This window comes from Gouania willdenowi, chromosome 13 (genome assembly GCF_900634775.1).
Source record: "Gouania willdenowi chromosome 13, fGouWil2.1, whole genome shotgun sequence".
Lineage (NCBI taxonomy): Eukaryota > Metazoa > Chordata > Actinopteri > Blenniiformes > Gobiesocidae > Gouania > Gouania willdenowi.
The window spans coordinates 6,964,684-6,986,934 of NC_041056.1; the positions used below are offsets into that span (position 1 = coordinate 6,964,684).

The 22,251-nt window shown below is 36.5% G+C and overlaps 1 protein-coding gene across 1 annotated transcript in view; it reads right to left on the bottom strand.

The window, feature by feature from the left end:
• The window catches only part of gbe1b (glucan (1,4-alpha-), branching enzyme 1b), a 144,262-nt gene that overhangs the window by 60,421 nt on the left and 61,590 nt on the right, over positions 1-22,251 (bottom strand). The window contains exons 11-12 of the mRNA XM_028464627.1: positions 12,019-12,129; positions 11,763-11,934 (exon numbers count right to left, since the gene is read on the bottom strand). Coding sequence (XP_028320428.1) covers positions 11,763-11,934; positions 12,019-12,129 — 283 coding nt within the window. The remainder of the gene's footprint in view (positions 1-11,762; positions 11,935-12,018; positions 12,130-22,251) is intronic.

A 22,251-nucleotide genomic window follows, 5' to 3' on the forward strand; every position in this document is an offset into this window, starting at 1 on the left:
GTGTCCGCCCCTCGGCACCTCCAATGTGAGTCCTACTTTAGTCCTCGCTCGGTGTTTGATGTTTTCTATTGGTCGCGAGTAAATAAATGGCTTTTTTCCCACGCTGGGCACTTGAAATTGATTTGCTTGCTCAAACAATTGGCTCTTGCTCTGCACTGGTAAAATGACTCTGTCATCATTGATCCACTGAGATGTCATGTCATCTCACATTTACTTAATTCACTTTTTCCATTTTGATTTTCGTTTAACAGATTTTGATTTTTTGGTTTGCGTTTGCCTTCCTTGTGTTGAAGCATAATTTATTAATGGTGTTTAAAAATGATTTATGCATCATTTCAGTCAGGCAGACAGAAGTGAGGACAACATTGAATGCACTTTGTTTCTTTAAACAAATTGGATTCTTTGAAAGCAGCTTTTTGAATCACTGAGAATCAAACAAAAGTTAATAGCCACATTTTATAATAATGTGTAAATGTTAAAATCACAGAAAACTATCCAACCAATTACAATTTTTGAATAAAAGTCTTATTTATTAGTCATTACTTTAGCAATAGAGAAAGTTTAAAAAAGATCATTAGCACTAAAGAAGAACTTTTGTTATTTAAACAATGAATAAAAAGATTGTCATCCTTTTTTGTAAAGCGATGAGTCATCTCTGCTGTAAAACCTGGAATAGAAAGAATCGTGCATCACACGGACAATAATATTTCATAAAGGGAATGAAAACGAAACACAGGCTAACATCAAAAATCGACATTTATAAATGTCGATTTTTGACTTCCAATGTGCTATTATCCAGGAAAATTTAAAAAAATAAGTCACTCCAGGCTATAAGTCATATGCCTGATTGTTAGACTGCTTTTTTTAGCCAATGAAGGGCCTCTTGTCTTTAGAGTCATACTATTGGTTGAAAAATGTGCCAAAAATCTCATTTTTACCCTGATAAACAAAGTTTCACTGCATTCCTGTGACTTTCTATAACCGTTTACATGTATTCACCTCCTCACTGCTCCATATTAAATCCATTTAGAGATTTATATGGCCATTATTTCAAAATCATATATATATTTTAAAGAATAACAATATTATTCTTTTTGTATTTCATTTGTATTCATGTTGTATGGCCATGTTTCATGCATAAGTTAGGAGTATAAACCTCTACACGCGTCTCCTTTCTTATGACTATAAGTGGCAATAATTGGAAACGTAATACATTCAAATCAAACGGTTTTTCAATGTTGACATATTAGTAAAGTATGTCAGAACTTTCATTTGTAAAATTTTCTTTTGGAATAAAAAATCAACTCTTATTGAATTTAACTTTTTGCTGGAATTTATTTTGAGTTTATGGATTAAAACTACTGAATTTCATCTGTTCTTATCATGCATTATTGGCCTTTCAATAAAAAAAAAAAACTTAGTAGAAATTGTAATACAAGACAATTTAAATTAATAGAGATGAATAGAATAGCTAAAAAAAATTATATCAAAAAGTATTTCATTGATTTGAGTTGAGGAATATTGAATATTGAATATATTGAAAAAAATAAATAAAAATGCAGTAATAGACGTTTATTATCAATCCATATTTGATTTATTATTTTCGAATCCAAAAAAGCCAACTATTAACGCTGAAATGAACAAAAAACACAGGCAGTGAAAAAATTGGGATTTGATCAAAAACATTTAATGTAGCAGAAGTTAAAGAGAAATTGTGTGTCATAATCCGTTAAGGAGGAGGGGTGGGGTGGGGGACAAAAATGACAAGCTGAAAAACATGATGCCTTAGGCCATCAGCTGTCGCCAGCGCAGACGCATAATTAGGAACGCTGTTGATTTTGTTACTCTTTGCTTTGTGAGAAAAGATTTACGACGTATCGTGAGGCACAAGGAAAAAAATAAATAAATAAATAAAAACACAACCTGTAAATCTGTCATGTGTCGCTGGAAAACAGATTGATGGATGTTGCACGGAAACTAAGCTGGTGTAAGAACAATTTAAAGAGCTTTTAAAAGCTCGGCACAATTAAATGGTGGATAGAGGAAAAAATAAACCAAACTGAAAATGTAAAAAAAAGAATGAGCTAAGAGAGCTAATTATGAACAATTAAGAGGCAATATTAAGAATGTTTCAATTTATATGAAGGTTTTTTTGACTAATGAAGCAAAAAAAGAAGAGTGAAATCTAATTTTTCACTTTACAACAAGCAGCAAAATTCAAGTAGGAAGTTGCATCTGAGCTAATACAGTGTTTTTCAACCTTGGGGTCGTGACCCCATGTGGAGTCGCCTGGAATGTCAAGTAATTGGTAAAAGAAGTAAGCAGACTGTGTGACAATTTTTAAATCACTTCTTAAAACATAAACAAAAAGCCTTCCCAGATTTTTAGTAATTTCTAACATGATTTTTTTAAACTGTTTTAATCTCTGACCAAAACTTTATATTTTTAATTTTCTAATGTATAGGTGCCTTTGGAAAGCACTTTGTAACGTGTTTTGAAAAGTGCAATATGAATGAAGTATATAATCATCGAAATAAAAATATATTTTTTTTTTCTTCAAATTAATACATTGCATGCAATATAAAATAACTGACACCAGAAATTTGTGACATAAAAATGAGAAAAGAGAAAGAAAAAAGTTAGAAACTAATCTACAGCAGGGGTTCTCAAAACGCCACATTTTTCCTCGGTCATCAAATCGCGACTCACTTTTTTTTTCTTTTTTTTTTTAATTCAACCAACCAAAATTTTGCTTTTGTCATAGATTGCTGTAGAAAACCTGCATATATAATCTTTTTTAAAACACAAACCTATATATTTTGCCGTGCAACATGCTTTTCACAGCATGCCTGTTAAAAGAAAAGTATTTTTCAAAATAAAAGACAAGTCAGACATAACAGACATTTTTTTTTTTTTTGGGCCAGTTTTCCGCGACCCACCCAGTAGAGATCCGCGACCCACTTTTGGGTCCCGACCCACCAGTTGAGAATCACTGATCTACAGTATGTTCAAGCTTTTGACTTAGAACTTAACATCTGTAAGAGGCCAGAGAAGACCAGCTTTTTGTGAAACACGTTTGTTCTTTAACCCCAAAAATGGAATTGAATAACCATTGAAACCCTACATAAACCATACAAACTTGGTGGTGAATGAAAGCAGTGTGAGGCGGCACAGACTGCATCCATGTACAGTATGTACAGTAGGTACATAAGTTCTTATATGATGAAGAGGCTGCCAGTGAAGATCAGCTTTAGTCTCTTAAGTGAAGGAGAACTTTAAGATGAAAAGACGGCGCACTAAATCCCATGAGCCAATTGACCTTTATATTAAAAGCGACCTGAAGTGAATTTTAATTGCAAACGCTATAAAAAGATCATATAAAATATGAAAGGGTTAAGTCGGGTTATTTTCTTTAAAAGTCCTCGTAAAACAGCAAGGAGGAAAAAAACACTAAAACAGTCTGTGAAACATGGTCGCTGTCCTTTCGCTCATCTCGGACGTCGCAACTAGTTGTGCCTGTGGATTTACCGACATTCATTTCTCCGACGGATTTGTCCTATAAACCGGGGTTCTCAACCTTGGGGTCGCGAGACACTAGGAGGGGGTCGCCAGATGCCTGCAAGAAACAAAGAATATTTTTTGAACAATTTGATTGCATTTTTTTCTGCAACTACACTAAACTTCCCATATTTTAACCTATTTTCATCACTTTTTTTGCCATATTTTTGCTCCTTTTAGTGCATTTTTGTTACATTCTCCCATTTCTGCCACTTCTCCATCAAATTTCGATGCCTTTACAGCATTTCTTTTATACTTTCAACAATTATAAACCCTTTCCACCACTTTTACCACCTAATATCACATATGTTGACCCATTATTGTCACTTTTAACCTCTTGTTATATATTATATATTTCATGCATTTTTTTTTTTTAACCAATTTAACCAATTTCACAATTTGTCATGCCCAATATTTTCCAGTTTAAACTAATGGATCAAACTCTAATTTGCCACTTTTAACCAATTTCCGTTGTTTTTAAAAATCACATTTCACCAACTTTCCCACCATTTTTGGCAATTTTTACACTCATTTTAAATATGGTAAAAATATGGTATGTGAGCACATTTAATTATTTTTTAATGCTGCTGCTGGGGTTCTATTGTTTTGCATATTATTGTATCATTATTGTTTTTTGTTTTTTTTAAATAATCAGTTTTTGTATTTCTATTAATTTCTATTATTAATTATTTACTCTTTACGGGCTTATTGGGGAACTTGGGGATGTTATTTCATTATGTACATTCATGCATATAATGATTAATAAAAATCCTTGAATGTAAACACTGCATTGGAAGCCATGACTTCATGTCACATTCTGCCAAAAAAAGGCTGCTCCCCATGGATTCTGTTTCATGGTAAAAATCGTTCAAAAAACAACTTAAAATGTGTCTCTTTTTAAATAAATGTGCACAATTATTTTGTTCATTAGTAGAAAATTAAATGCATTTTATGCTAAACACATTTCCACAAGAGGTACATGCTGTTCATGGAGCATTATTACATGAATATAAATGTTAATTGCACTGGTGGATTGGTGGATTATCTAGCTCCTATTGAGGAAATCTCAACATATTTAGCCCGAACTCTGATTTCTTTATGTCTATATTTGTGTTTTGTGTCGTGATGTAATTTTTTTTTAATCTCAAGTACAATTTTTCATTTCTGCTTCAAGCTTTTGACATGTGCCGACTGATGAGTTTGGTAAATGTAGCATTTAGTTATGACGGGGACACATTCCATTTTAAGATAATCCACTTTGTTACACCTCTACAGAATTAAAGTCATTTAGTATAAATTTAGATCGAAATGAGAAAAGCAGATCTTTCTCGTGTTTCAATAATACTTTAAATCTGGATAATCTGTGTGTTCTCAATATGCATTGTATGCTTTGGGATCCTCTTGTCTTCGCCCTGATTTTTTTTTAAAATTTTTTATTTTTTGGTCTTGTTTTGAAACTTTTTTTTGGGCAGATTTTCCCAGTATCATTTCCCAAACCTAAAAACACAATCTGTAACTGAAATTTCCATATGACAATCATGAGTGTACATTCTTGGGAGCATGTGCTTCAGAAATTGGACAAATTGGTTAAAAAGTATTTAAAATCTGGAGCAGAACAGACTGAGCAACACTTTGTCCAGACAATCAGACATAAATCAAGTAAGATTCAGCTGCTTCAATGTGGCCAATCTGCTGACATCGACTGTTAAGAACAGCTTTTTTCTTTCCCTCACAGCCAATGTAACATTCACTGAGACCAGACATGGGTAAGTGGTGGCCCTGGTCGAATTAAACAAACAAAATGACTCAAAAAACCTAGAAAATTAAGAAAAATAAACAAAAAAACTACAAAAATAAGAGATATATAAAAAAACAACAACAAAAATACACAAGATGACAACAGAAAGACACAAATTTAACCAAAAAAACAGACAAGACGACTAATGACATAGTTAAAAATAAAAAAATTGACAATAAAAATACACAAAATTACTGAAAAACACATGCAAAATTACACAAGAATACACAAAAGGACAACAAAAACAACAAAAAGGTTTAAAACAACTACCAAAATACACAAAATGACAACAGAAAGACACACAATTAGCTGGAAAAAAATGGGCAAAATGACTAAAGATACATATAAATAACAAATTAACAAAATGACAACGAAAACAACAGAAACATTTAAAACGACGACCAAAATACATACAATGACAACAAAAAGACACAAAATTATCCAAAAAACAGACAGGATGACTAAAGATATATAAAAAATAACAAATTGACAAAATGACAACAAAAATACACAAAAGGACAACACAAGATAACGCAAAAATATACAAAATGACAACAAATACAGAAAATTAACCAAAAGCTGCACAAGATGGCTAAAACTACACAAAAATAACAGAAAAGTAAATGACAGACACAGACACACAAAAGTACAGTTAAAACAACAAACACACACAAACAAACACTTTGTTCATTCCTTTAGTAACGCTCAAATCAGTCCTTATTTTAAATGCTGACATGAATGTTAATAATATGGCCCTTGAATATGACAACTACATTTTTGTGGCCCCTGATGTGATAACATTAGCCCATCTCTGTATTAGACACTTACAGGGCGTTTCCTTATTCCTCCAGGTTTAACCACAGTGGTTGTTGTCAGTGACTCAAATGAATAAATTAAATGTTTTTCTGGTTGAAATTGTCGGTGGCCCTGGCCAGAGCACCTGGTGGAGCTAAAAAGCTGTGGATCACAAGCATTATGTAATATGTATATATCAACACCCAATGAGCAACAGGTTCAAGTAAAACTACTCAACATCCATCATATTTCTAACGATTACTTTTTTTTTTATCTTCACCAGCAGGCGAAGTGACGAGAGGCTTGTGAACAGTGACTGAGACACGGACCTTATCTCATTTCAGACAGCCTTTGTCCTGAGTTTTACCATCAGCGCTGAAAAATAATGTCAACTTTATTTCAAAGGACTCCTTTGATGCTTATCCTCCGTCTTCACTCGTTTGGTAGGAAGTAAGACCAGAGATAAATTCCTTAGAAGTAACAAACCCTGACACTCAGACACAATCCAAGGGACTTCTTAAAACCAATCAAAGTCCTTAGCAATTAGCATATGTTGATTACTGATGAGGTAAAATCTGGGTTTCAATCTTAAACGCAAGCTGAAAAAAATGAAAATAAAGCACATAAAACACAGCACAGCAAAGATGATATCTACACCAGCAAAACAAGGGAAGGCAAGAGAACCAAGAAGGAATAACCTTACCAATAATTAAGTATTTAACAGTAAAAACTTGTATGGCTGAGAGAATAAATGTGTATTTACATTTGCTCAGAGAAGGCTTGGGGACAGTGCAAATTCCGAATTAGCCAAATTAGCTCATTTTCATCGGTATTCTAAATACAGTACATGTGACAAATATAAAATGGCAATGAACCAAACAAAGCTGTTTTGACCTCAGAAATCACAGCGTAAACTGAAATAAACACTGATTCACATCAAAGTTACACCGGTGGAGGTAAGCTACATTTGCTGTGTTCACTGCCTGCTGACCTTTAATAAAATAACACATTATCCAATGTGTAGGTTGCTTTTTTATCATTAAAAATTGAGACAGCGACTTACAGTATATGGTGGAGCGACTTATCCACGTATTTCTTAGCCTGTCAGCAACCGCATCTAGTGAGTGAATCTGAATTGTAAGTCACTTGTAAGTAATGTGCTTTCATTGAACGTGTAATGACTTCTCACTTAGCTAGAAACCTGGTAACTAGCATGAAGTATCTAAACCAATTCTCTCGGGCAGAACTATGTGATTAAAGTCTAAGTCCTCCCTAAAACTACCTTTTTCTGCCAAATACATATATGATTAGGTATGAAGTAATGTAGTTTATTATCCCCGCCACAAAGTGTGGAAGGTTTGAGCTCCGTCCATCCGTCCATTCGAGTAAAAGAGGACAGCTTTTCTCTGAATTTGGTTATCCTATCTTAAACAGTTTCTGTGTGTGGCTTCAGGGTATCAATACCTTGATGGAGTTTGAAAATGAGAAGCACGCAATAATTTTTTCCAGAGTGATTGCCCTTGTTCTGTTTTTTTACTCTGTCCGAGGTATCTTCAAATGGGACAGCTTTACTCAGAAACTGGTTAAGACAGGATAACCAAATTCAGTGTGTGGCTTCAGGGTATCAATACCTTGATAAAGTTTGAAAATGACAAGCGCGCAATTACTTTTTTTGGAGTTATTGCCCTTGTTCCATTTTTCTTTACTCTGTTCAAGGTATCTTCAAAGGGGACAACTTTTCTTAGAAACAGTTTAAGACAGTAAATGGACTTGATTTATATAGCGCTTTATCGCCACACTGAAGCAGTCTCAAAGCGCTTTACATATCAGCTCATTCACACATTCACACACCAGTGGGACAGGACTGCCATGCAAGGCGCTAGTCGACCACTGGGAGCAACTTAGGGTTCAGTGTCTTGCCCAAGGACACTTCGACACATAGTGTCTGGGATCGAACCCCCAACCTCTCGATCAGAAGACGACCCACTACCACCTGAGCCACGGTCGCCACAGTTAGTAATGTTATATTCTGACATTTAGGAAAAGGTTGTGAGTTAAAATGACAACCAATATGTCTTCTTGTTGATCCGAGTCCCACTCTTCACATTTTAGTCTAAGTATTTAAATTTAGTGTTTTTAGTTGTAAAATGTCAGAGTGGCTGCCCTCTATTGGTTGAGCGCCGGCTAAAGCAATTGTATTTTGCTAATGGCTTAAATTAGATCAGTGATGTTTTTTTTTGGATCAGTGACATCACTAACCGTCGCTGTTGGTTGGTTGGCTATGAAAGATGGGAAGAGGAACTAGGGACTAGGAACCTTCTCTCACAGCACTCTCAAGTGCTGTATGTTTGCAAGTTTTCTCCCCGACAAAACACAGTGTCGACGTCTGTCTGAGAAAAGTGTATAAAGTGTGTGGGGAGGGGTTTTACAGCCTTTAAACATGTATATAATTGTAAAAAATAAAGCTGACTACTTCACGGATTTCGCCTATTGCGGGTTATTTTTAGGACGTAACCACCGCGATAAACGAGGGGCTACTGTAAATCAAGTCCATTCAAGTCCATTCATCATTTAACTACTCTACTACTACTTTTCTTTACTCTCATTTACCCCTAGTGGCAGGTCAGCAAAAACCTGGGGAAATACTTAAGTTACTGAATCAGGACTCAGGTCCTGAGTCAATTGATGATCGGCACCTCAAGGAAAACAGTAAATTTCTTGAAAAGTGATCAAATACACTTGTGCAATGTATAGGCTGGAAAATACAGTAATTGCTACATACATATTACACATGTCAAATCTTAAACCACTAATTAATTCGTAAAGCCTCCAAACAGGTTTCTGTTGAAATCAATTCTAATCAACTTTATTTACTGTCATCTCGAAGCGCCATCAACTTTCAAGGATTTGAATTTGGCTTATAAGACAAATGTTTCCCCGGCTTTTTCCATGTAGAACATTAATCTGGTCTGATTGATGGGAACATGCCTATTTTTATGTTCTGTCTATTGTACCTACTGTCAGTTTTCAGATGTTCAAGGACGACGGATGTAAATGACCTTTCTGCTAAATCTGGTGCACCCATCTTGCGTTTATTAAAAAACAAAAAACAAAAAAAACAAATGTTTCCGTCATTGTAGGCGGTCGCTTTAAACAAATAAATGAAAAACATTAAAAGAAGCGATCTCTGATGGGTCCATGAGTCATGATTCAGAGATGGTTTGGCTATAAAAGGGATGACCTTGACAGCTATAGACAGCTGGCCATAATGTTTTGAGTGATCGATTGCATGTAGTTTGTATTTACATGAGGAACAGATGGCTTTGGCAGTATATTGGATCATGTTATCTGATTCTTTTTGACCCGTAAATAAAGGTGACAGTAAAACGATCGATATGAGAACATTTTATAAATGATAAATACCGCTGGACATTCGTTTTTTGCTTTGCATTCGACCAGTTTTTTTGTCAATGATTCAAGTCCCGTTAGAGAACAACATGCTGTTCATTTTAGACCTTTGACACAAACAATCTGCAGCTCATTTTGCAGTGAAGAGTGCCGTCTTATTATGCCAAGATCTAAATAGCAAGCCAAGGCCTCCAGAAGGAAGCGTGTGAATGCCTTCGAGCCAGGCAAAGCATTTTCTAAAAGGTGTTCAATCATAATCAAAAGCCTTCAAAAAAAGTTCAAACCGAAAAACGTTTCAAGGGTGGTCCAATTCTATTGGCTGCTTATTCCTTTTAAGGTGCTTTATTGCACATTTAGTCGGTAACCGCTGGGATCAGAGGGCACGGGTTTGCCATCAGTTAGCCGCAGCGCTAACATGGCTCACAGAAAAGTCACAGAAAAGCCATTTGATGTCCAACAAAGACAAAATTAATTTTGACAGTCTTAGTTTGAATCTTATGATTAGAAGGTCATTTGAATCATTGGTTTTCATCAACTTTCAGAGAAACAAATGCTAAATCATTTTATTCAGCTAAATGTGTAAAAAAATATGTATTTGACAAAAAACTATTCTGCTAAAATCTCTATATATAATTTTGTATAATTACACCAACTCAAGCCTACATTGTGTTACGGCCCTCGCCGTATTATTTAGTATTTAGTTTGTGCTCTGGTTGTTTGTTGCTGCCTGGGGTGTGTTCTGTGACAGAGTGAGATGTCTTCCCAAATGGAACAGCTTGATGATGCTTCCCAGGATTGGCTGCCAGCAGGAGGAGTGGCGGGCAGCCCGGATTGGCTGGGGAGGATGTCACCACTTTCAAAAAGCCAGCGCAACTGTCAGTCGGGGTTCACCAACCTTGACAGCATCTCCTTTGTCCGTAGGAAAAACTCTGTCTCCGAATCCGTTTGTAAAGTGATTATTATTTGTTTTGTTAAGCTTGTCACCTGTATATATCTAGTGCACTTTATTTTCCTTCTTATGTAGTCCGTTTCTTATCATACTCTTGTTTATTGTATGTTGTACCTGCAGGGCAGGCCTTTTTTTTGTTCAGGAATAAATTTGTGTTAATTTTTGGAACCCGTTGTCGGTGGTTTTTGGAGACCGAGTTTTATTTTGATTACGTTTTTATGTTGCGTCTTGGAGCTCCTAGACTGGGGCGTAACAATTTAAACTATAAAGAAAATTACACGTTGATGAAATTAACTCGAGAACCTTAGTGTAAAGCAATGCCATGGTCAAGAAAAACATTGGTTACCAATTTTCTAAGAAAAATCCAAACGAAGCATTGAAGGAAGGTCCTGAAACGTCTTGCAATTGAAGACAAAAATTACATTTTCAGAAAATATGCAAAAAAATTTAACATCTAGGAAAGCTGTTGACGATTGTTCAAATACATCAACCAAGTTGCGATTATGGAAAACAGATGGAAATGAAATGGAAATAGCTATATGACATGGAATTACTGTATGTGTTGGGAGAATATCACACATTTTAACCATATCTTCCCCAATTAATCATGTGGCTAAATGCTTTAACAAGTGTTTGGAAGTCATCAACAAACAAACTTGAAATATTTAGCGCAAACTCTTGCTGTACGATTTCTCGCGAGACATGGCAAAGTTTTAGTGTACAGATTTGACTTCAGAAGTATTGACATAATATTTACAAGACTTAACGTGAACAATCCCTATTAAGCCTTTTTGACAGTATGTTAGCAATTAACATCAAATTATGGAAAACTAATGATATAGGAATAACATTTATTGCGGTGTACTATGAATTTAGGAAAACTTAAAACAGAAAATCGAATGCCCTATATAAGTTAGGTGTTACATTAGGAAGTCAAGTGGAATGGGTAAGAGTTGAATGAAAGGAAAGTAATGAAATAAAACATGTACAGTAGGTGGTGATATGCACCTAGTGAAGTTGGTTGCAACACGCCAATAACCAAGAAAGAAGAAGTATCCTTAAATGTAATGGGACTCCCTTCTGAGAAAGACACTCAGGGGGAAGTTCTGTTGAGTTTTTGCACTCTCCAGTACAGTAGGTGGCAATATGTACCTATTCAAATTGGTTGCAACACGCCAATAACCAAGAAGAAGCAGAAGAAGTCCAGTGCACACAGTACACCTATAGGTCTCAGTCTATTTCATGCGTACTCACCTATAAAGTTGAGATAGCCTTCCCCACCCAGAGCATGCGTGATCAGACGGATCATCTTGTGCAGCTGGATGCCTCGGTCGATGACAGCGGTCATTGGAATATGGGAGCTCATGTTGGAGTACATCTCTTTGTCCATGAGCCAGAAAGCCAATGTTTTATCCCCAACGAGAGCCTGAAAATAAGCAAATACAATGATCATTCATATAGTTAAAAAGGTATATTCTAGGGCTGTGAAAGGATGCTAATGATATCCTACCTGATCGTGACTTTCTGCGTAGGCTATGCATTTCTCTCCATATCTCCTGTTGGTCAACGTGAAGACGATATTGCCCATGTTCCAGTCCTCATCCTTCCGCTCCTTCAGGATCTACACAGTGACAAAGAGGGGTTATTGAAAAGGGTTTTGATAGATGTCTACCTGGGAGATCTATCCAGCCTTAGACTCATGCCTCCAGCACAGTATTTCGGCGCTGGCAGTCTTTTCAGCTTTTTTTCTTCTTTAAAGTTTTCTCTGGATTACATTTCTCTTTCAGATCAATCTCGGTTTTGACGTTTCTATATCCGCACTGTGAGTTATGTCTACCTTTGAATGGTGGTAATGGAGTTTTTAATAACTTCACTACAGCCCATGGGTAGTAAGGCATCAGTTCTTCCCACCTGAGATGGGCAAGGTCACAGCCTCTCAACCCAAACACAGGGATTTAACAATAAATCCAGCTGCTGAATCAATGCCTGTACACAGGCGAGCCTGTGTGTCCACTACTTCCTGCCACAGGAGTCATTTCAACAAGTGTCACGAGGTCATGAAGAGGTGACAAAAACTTGCATCCAAAGCACATCTTCCAACACAGAGCAGCTAAGACCGTCATGAGACAAGGTTAGCTGTGATGTGATGTGCTAGCTGTTGCCTTTCACTCCGACGCAAACATCCACTGACGTGTAAGGATTGTTTTTTTTTAGAACTGATTATTTTTTTTATTTTCAAAGTAGACAACTGGTACATTCCCAAAAACAATTTTCTAACCTATTACATTTTCTAAAATTCTTACAGCTGTATCCATATTGTGTTGTGATTGACAGATCGTAACCATCTTATTTTTCAATAATAGCAAATCTTAGCATATTTCAGCCACAGATACATTACTTTAGCCAAGTCATGTTATTCATAAAGGCAACCAGGTGAGGAAAAATCAAAGAAAAACAAAAATAAATAAATAAATGCATAAAAATAAATGAATAAATAAACAAACAAAAAAAAACAAAACAACCAGATATGTGGAATTGACAAGATTGGTTTAGAGTGAGTGGATTAATATGTGGATGGGTTCAGAAAATTTTAGTGCACAATTATGGCCTCAGCAGGTTTTCATCGAGTAAAAAATATTTCTTTCTGGAGTCTTAAAGCATGTGGGGTTTTCTCCACGTGGTATATTTCTTGAAGTTTCTCAGTCTACATATTGTATGTTTGGGGGGGTTTGGTTTTAGCCACATAATTGTAATACATTTATTTGCTGCTGTTGTCATTATTTGTAAGAGATATTTTCTAGCTTTTCCATCAATGCCTGCTGGTATTAGGCCAAGAATTGCCACTCTAGGATCTTTCGCTAGATTTTGATGGAATAAAATTCCATAATATTTCTCGCTTTTATTTTGTCAAAAATATTCGGTTGTTGGATGTAGTAACCCACACGCTTCATTACAACGTCTCCCAGCATCAAAACCTTTTCAAAGTGCCTGGTTGAGTTTTATTTTTCACGGAAATGTACCCACATCTGTGGGTAAGGTCATTTTTGCGTGTGCGAAGCACTTCAAGGATGACTGCTTCAGCAACCTCCACCAGTATAAAGAAGGATTTGCCGAAAGACTTTGTCTGATTGGCTGGATGGACAAGTCTTCTGTTGTTGACATTTTGTAAATAACGTGTGAATAAAAAAGTTTCTGCGCCGCTACATAATCGTATCTCTTCTATCAAACTACAAAAATGGCCGAACAGGGTGGAGTTGAACCGAATGTCACCTCTGCAACCTGGAGAGGGGGCGGGGTATGAAGTGTCTCATTTCGAAACGAGTTGCTCTCAGAAGAACATCAGAAAAGGGGTAGAAAAGGGGCCTGTGGAGCTATAATAATGAGGAATTCAGACCCAAGCATTGCAATTCCGCTTTATATAGACCACAACTGTATGATTTATATGTAAAAAGGAAGGATTTAAAAGCATGATATGTCCCCTTTAAATGGATGTTACGTAAAACATGCACATGATATGCGATTAAATGAACCAGGGGTGTAATGAATACACTGGTGCTCCTCGTTTCTTGTGATGAACTTCCGTGTGTGTTGACGGCTGGCAGAATTATATTGTGCAAAAAATAAATAAAAAATGAGTAATTGTTTTCGCAAAAGTGTCAAATCGTAGAAATTTGAACATTTATTGTTCCACACCACCAGCCTCACAGTCAATAGTCAGTCGCCAGTTTATTTGCATAAACATAAACATGAGCAGCAGTTAAGAGCTGAAACATCCACAGACTGCACAAAAACAGGAACAGAACCAGAAACCTGCTGAAACAAATTCTGAAAGTCCTATTGGGTGCAGAGACCTGGTCCAGGACCTGTGCAGTGGACTACAGCTCTGGTCCTTTTCGCTCTGACAGAATGTGACACACTTAAAGAGTAACTAAACCCGAAAAAACCACTTTTTTTCTGCTGAATACAAATGTATTTGGGTATGAAGTACAGCTGTTGACTGATCATGGTCCAACTCTCAACATTTTAGCCAAAGTATTTCAATTTGGCATATTTAGTTGTAAAGAGTGACTGCCCTCTGTGGGTTGAAATCAGGACATTACAATTGATTTTTGCTATTGGCTGAGAAGAAAATCATGTGACATTTTGACACCATCTTGCATCACAAACAAGCACAGTTAGCTCCACCTATTTTATAAAAACTAGCACCTGTGGGCTCTACAATCTGTGGTGAGTAGGTTGGATTGAGAGAAGAGTGAATATAGAGGTTTACTGAGTAATGAGTAGCTAGTTAACATAGCATAGATTGTTCTTTGGAGATTTTATAGTATAGACTGGGTGTGTCTTAACTGCTCCAGGAGCCCCGCCCATAATCAAGGAGTGTTTTGAATTTCCCTCTCACAAACAGAACAAGATTTCGTAAATCAAGATTTTAATTCTAAAACAGAAAAACGCTGCTTACCTGGTTTTTGTAGTTTCTTTATCTCTGTTTTGGTTTTCATCCAGTATAACTAAAAAAACGACACTGTTTATTTGTTATTTTGATTTGGTTTCAAATGGAATAACCAAAGAACAAACAGTACACGGATAAATCCTAATCCGCTTAAAAATCAGGAAAACAAGGAGTCGATGCCCTCCAAGAACCCTTGGAAATAGACAGGAAGACTGTGTCAGTGTTGGGAGCAGTTTGCAAAACCATTTTAGTGACAAGCCGAGGTCCGCTTGGTGGAATTGGTCGTGACGGCTGATTGACACGTCAGGAAATCTTTATATGACTCCACGGAGCCATAATCCTCAGAGTAAAGAGAGTAAATTGTGCCGATCAATATGTCTGAGATGAACTGGCTGTTCCATCTAAATAGAGGCTATCCTGTACCAAACATCAGCATCTTTTCCCCCTCTCACCCTTTCATACCTGAGCCCTGTGTGGTCATACTGGGTTTTTGCAGGAATCTCACAGAATGGAGGGAGACTTTTCTACATCTGCCATTTTAATCATGGCATTTTAATTGTCAATACAAATGTGAACTGGTTTAAACTAATAGACAGATTGACTTCATGAGAACCACAAAACACATACATTAAGTATTTATTGCAATAAGTAGACAGAATTAGAATTTGAAATCTTTATTTATTGAAAATCTCTTAGAATAAAAGCTGTTTCCAAAAACTAAATTTACTTTAATTGCCGATTTGACCTCATCTGTATACACTATTAAAAACAATCTACTCAACTAAGATGCGGTAAAAACTTTTATTGATTCTTGTCCAACTCTTGGCATAGCAATATTTTGTTGTAAAAATCAACTTGTGACTTCCCTCTATGGGTTGAAACCTGACAATTGCAATCGAATTTTGCTATTGGAGGAAATGGTGTTTGTGACTTTTTGGTGGCATCACCAATGCCCACTGTTAGCCCCGCCCCTCCTATAAAAAGTAGTACCTGGTGATTCTGCACTCTGTGGTTAGTTAGTAGGTTGGATTGAGAGAACTGTTTATAGAGAGTTCTGTGAGTTCTATAGTGAGTATTGAGTTGGTAGTAGGCATAGTGAATTTTAGATTATAGACTGGGCGTGTCTTAACTACACCGAAGAGCCACGCCCATAATCAAGGCGATTTTTTGAATTTCCAGCCTCGAAGCACGTCAGCCTAAACCTTAAGGGTTTAGTTACTCTTTAAAGTGTTCCCACAGACACTAACACTAACTGTAATTAATATTAGAGCATGTTTTACAAGCACGAGCACACAAGTTGTTATCACATTTGATGCTCGTGCATTTCTAGATATTACTCAATATATTTAGTACACAATTACTCACATTCTCAGTATTGTCTTACTCAGAAATGTAAGAAGTCACGTAAGAATGAAGGCTACGGGACTCCATGCCCCACAATGGAATGCACAAAACTCTTCCGACAATGTCAATAAGAGAGTGTCGAGACAATTTCACCCTTTTACTTTAATTTTTTTTTAATCTTCTAAAGTCTTCACTATGCATACATCCAATAAAAATGTTTTCATAAGTAAAATACATTTACTCAAGAAAACTTTTACGAAAGTAAAAAGTTTAAAAAAAAAAAGGAAGTAACCATTTTGTATATTTTTGGAATGAATAAAAAAAGGTTGGAGCAAAAACCTTTTTTTTAATTTTTATTTTTAACATTGCACTTAAAAAAAAACTAACCGTGCAAATGATATTGGGAAAGCTAACCTTTAAATTTCGTAATAAATCATTCAAAAGAAGAGAAGCTTTCAAAATGAAGATCAACATGAAGCTTTTCTGCCAAAGGAAGTTTTGCAGCACAGAAGCACTGATTGATGGCATTTTACTTTCTTCCACAATGGAAAGCTGATAAACTTAAAACCATAACGCCTAAAAAAAAACTACTACAGTAAAGAGGCTGGAAATCAATGTTTGAAAGGAACGTGACAGCCATCAGTCACACCCATCAATAAGCTAATTCTTCCTAAAAACTCCAGCCGTTCTTTCTGCTAAACGAGAGGATTGACCAGTGAATGGTTGGTTTCTCCCCAACGCGTGGGGAAGAAGTTGGACTAATCCAAGCAACAGACGGTTTATCCATATCCACTATAAATACTTCTACATACACGTTCAAATGTTCAGCTGTGTTCTCCAACAGGCTGTTCACAGTCTGTGAAGTGTTTTCTGTCACACCTGCGTTTATACGCATTAAAACGACAACATATAAAACTATTATTTATTTTCCTTTCATTGTGTAAATGCTAAATTTTAAAGTGTTGCATTGTTTATGGATAGTTCTTTACAATCAGCCATACTCTGTAACTTCAGTTGTCACATTTATAGAACATAAGCAGAGGTGAAAGCAATGAATTATAAGTACTCACGTTACTGTAAATATTTGCTTTTAGGGGTACTTGTACTTTTATTTCTAAATCACTAATTTTACTTGTATTTAAGTATGTTTTAAAAGAAGAAATTTGTTACATTTCTACACCCAACCGTTACTAAGTAATTTGTCATTTTTTGTTTTAAAATGGTCAACAGACATTGTGAAACTACAAAAAAAAGAAATGACAAGACAACAATTAAACGCATAACGTAATGCACGGCGCCAAAACAGCATTGAAGGCCAGTTATTTTCATACATTTTGCTATACTTGGAGCCTGCATGTTATTTTATTTTGAAATGAATTTTGGTGTTATTTTATTTTAAAAACAAGCCTTCTATTTTATACAGATGCTTTTGTGGAAATTGTACAAGATTTAATCTCTTCTTTTTTAAGTTTATACATGAGATGTTTACTGTATATCGAAGGAAACTGTGTGTGTGACATAATTCTTCTTTTTCTTTGCACCATCCACCACGTCACATTTCTTGTATTGTTTTAAACGCTACTTGGCAATAAAACAATCAAGTAACAGTACTTCTGCTTGAGTCGGATAAATCAGCACTCTTTACACCTCTGATTTATGGCTGAAGGATTAATTGCTTTAGCGATAATATTGCGACATGATAAAACGACCGCAAAGGCTGGGATTTAAAAAAAAACAAAAACCCTGCCAAGCACACACACACACACACACACACATATATATATATATAGAATTTTGTTACATTGTCGTGGTGCAAGTCAAAGTATTTATGTGTACAACTGTAACTGAAGTATATAAATAAATTTAAAGGTATTGTGGATGATGTTTAAAAAAGAAACGCCATCTCCACATTTTGAAAAAAAATGCGCATGCGCAACATGCCTACGTGTCCGGGAGAGCGTGCACGAGCCCCGTTTTCCACGTGCACAGCTCTGTTTACAAGTTGGTGTGGACATCGGTCATACAAGCTTACCTTACAAAAAAAGATTTGCACTTTTCCCACTATGTCAGACTCGCTACCAGTAAGTGAAAATCCATTTTCAAAGGACCCGGTGCGCACCGGGCACGAGCAACTACGACGGCCTTTCGTAAACATGATTGACAATTAGGAGGACCAATAGTCTTGATGATCCACCCAGAAGCTAAACATCGTCTACAATACCTTTAATATTAATTCATACTTCATTTTCCTTTATCTGAACATAAGCCTAGCCTATAAGAAATAACAATATACTGTACAGTATGTATAACACATCTGATATTGTATATTAAAACACATTACATTGATTTATTGATTATGTTTGTTGAAAAATACATGAGAAGAGGAACTGGAAAAAATTATAGCAAATTAAATCACAATATTGAGGGGAAAAAAAAAATCGCAATTAGATTTTATTCCAAAATTGTTCAGCCCTACTCTGATTATAATAAACCCGTCAGTCATCAGTTAATGTAAATCTCCAGAAAGAAGCTAATATTCACGTTAGATTGAAGAGATATAACAGATGATGATATGAAAATGACTAAAAAGGTGATTTAAGAGCCAGTTTCAATTGTTTGGAGAAGAAAAACAGCCTCCGTGTATTTGTGGTTTTGTGGCCAGACACTGAAAAACATTAAATACTGGTCATTTTGAGGGCAGTCTTTGTGGTAGTCTTGCTGCTTTTTTACTATCTATTTTTGGTTTGGAAAATAATCAAGTGCAAATAGCAGCATTAAGCCAAATATGTAAACATTTATAAATAAGAAAGGCATTTAACAATGCATTTGGGTGTTTAAATATTGTTTAAACAGATAAAATAGTCTAAAAATGATGTGTGATGCAAATGCAATAATAAAATCCAACATTTCAGGACACGACCAAACGCAGAAGGGCTATTAGCCCTACACCCAACATGTGCAAATGAAGATAAATGACACTGCCAGACCAAGAATAAAATACATTTCACTCCTACAGCAAAGCCTGGACATCACACACACAAAGCTGAAAATAAGCAAATCCTCCACAAGCACATTTCATTTAGCAACAACGCCTGCAATATGAAAGCTAAACAACTCCATCCTGCCTGATATTCCCCACAGATCATCCCCGGTTAGCTCCACACATCCACAAACAATCAGACGTTTTACACGTTCATATGACTCATTGCGATTCAATTCAACCGCAAAAGTGGTGTGGGAGCAATTAATGTGAGATCGGGCCTATCAGAGCAGAGACAGGGAGTGTAAAGGGTCTCTGACATCCCCACCACCAGCTCACCCACATCAGCCATGACCAGTCGAGCTTCCTGGCACCGCTGACACTCCACTTCATCAACGATAATGAGCAGTGCACAAATCTTACTTTACAAGCCAACTGTCAGGAGCCAACCAGAGTGCCCAGGATTAAGCAGGCAGAGCTGGAAAAAGGAGTAAAAATAAAATCATGCAGTGGAGGATGAGGTCATCTTACTGCCCCTGACACTCAGTGACTGATTAGAGACTCTACAGCTGCCATGTGACGCCACAACGACTTAATGATAGTGAGGAGTTTGCAATAAAGCTCTTATTTCATATTAATCTGGTAGCTCATAGTACTACTGCACTGTGTTTAAGTTATTGTTGCTATCCTTCTTTAAGCATTCAGGAGAACATCCTGTGTTAAAAACAACAGTGTTTCACCATTTTGGATGATGGTGATGTCGCCTACAGGTGAGCACCACAGGCTAAACATTGGATGTTATAGTTCACACTGAAAACAACTCTGTGGCTCAATCGTCTGATTGGGAAAAACCTTTTTACATGCACATGGCTTATTAGCTGGGTTTCCATTACAGATATTCGCAAAATAAAAGCGATATTTCCAAATGTCAACAAAGTACTATTGTGCTTTGAACGTTTTTCTATTGAACGTTGTTTTGGGAAGGAGCCTAGCAACTCCCGTGAAATCTCATCCCGCGAGACTTTGCTGCAGAAAGACGGACGCTCCATACCTCCTTGTAAAGCTCCATATGCCTTTGTTGTTTCACGTCTAATGTGGCAGTAAGAATTTCACAGTATAACGCAAAGAAATGTCTTAGTCTTCTCATCTGTCTACACGTACCGCACCATGCTTTCTCAGAGAGAGAGAAGTGGTCATGTGACCATGTACGTAACATCCTGTGACGTGTATTTGCGGAAAAAGTGTTTCCATAGTGCTTTTGCGACACATTTCAATATCGAAACAACTGAAATACCTCCTCGTGAAAGCCTAAAAACTCAGGTGTTTCCATTACCAGTTTACCTATTTAGATTTTGCGCATTTCCAAGCGTAATGGGAACGCATTGAGAATTCCTATAGACTCATTTCAAAGTCGATAAACATGTGGATAAACATGAGACACCTGGTGCAGAAACCATGTTGTTTACATACAGTATGTGATGCTTGAAAAATTGAAAAATGGCAATGAATGAACCGCTGTTAAGCGTCGAAAACAGTTTGAATTATGTCGAAAGCTTGTCACCTGAGGATGCTGTCACTTCTTTAAGGAAACTCACTTTAAGTACAGGTGAACGATTGCAGGACCCATGCAGTGTGTGTGTGTGTGTGTGTGTGTGTTTGTGTGTGTGTCACATACGTCAGCTGTCAGCCTCTGTTTGATAGCATAAGTCTAGAGTGCCCACCAGTCGGTATGTTGTAAAATGTAAATCCTGGATTGTTGGTACTCCTATTTGTGCAATCAACAACGCAACACGATGGCATTATGTGGTTTTTACATGAAAACAAAAGTGTTTTAATCGTCGGTGCCGATGCTAGTACAATGCAGTTCTGTGGTTGTTTTGCACTGAGCCTGCGCGGGCACGCACCTAATTTAGTATGCACACGTCACACAAAATGGGTCTATACCAACCAGTTGTCTGCAGCAGATAAGTTGTGTCCCATTTATTAGACATAACCCATCTGAAACCTCCAGATTGTCATTGTAGACATTGTTTCTCGATGAAACAAACCAGGTAGTTAATCAAAAATAAAATCCTGTTGCGTAAATCTTCTGATTGAGAGGTTGGGGGTTTGATCCCAGTCGATACTGGTCTATGTGTCAAAGTGTCCTTGGGCACGACACTGAACCCTAAATTGCTACCAATGGTCAACTAGCACCTTGCATGGTAGCTCAGTCCTACTGGTGTGTGAATGGGTAAATGCGCTGATAATGTAAAGTGCTTTGAAACTACTTCAGTGTGAGGATAAAGCTTCATATAAATCAAGTCCTTTTACCATTAAATAAGTTTACACTTTTTCCTTCTCCTTTTAGCGCATTGGACACATTTAACTGTGTTTGTGTGGCTCAAATCAATGGTCTATTTCTGCTGTTGTAATTCATCATGATTTATTCACTTAACTATTGTTCTGTTATCATCTTAAACGTTCCAAATAAAGACATCAATCAACCAACCAACCAATAGTGGAGCCCAGAGTTTACAGCAAACACGGTGACGCTGCTTTTAGTTGGTATGCTGCAAAAAAGTGGAACAAAGAGTTGAAAGTTAAAAGCTAATTTTCTCTACTGCTTCTGACAGAGTGTGACTTTTAATCATTTTAATGGTAATTTCAAACTATGTTTAATGTGTTTATTGTTAGTTTTTAAACTCTGTTTTCTGAATGTTGCACTTTTAATCATATAAAGCACCATTATCACCAACTATTTTGAACAAACTGAAGTTTTGCTGCTAGAAATGTAGGCAAGCAGCAGACGACAGAGGCAGGAAGGGTCAGGGAGAGTGGGTGCCCTTTGCCGGCTGACATGAACGCTGCTGCTGACATGTTAGCATAAACAAGTCAAAGTCCATCATTGGCTGCCTGCAGCCGGAATTTTATTAGCTTGTAGTAATTGAAAGTGTTTCTGGCTTGATGGACAGAGCAAAGTGCACAGA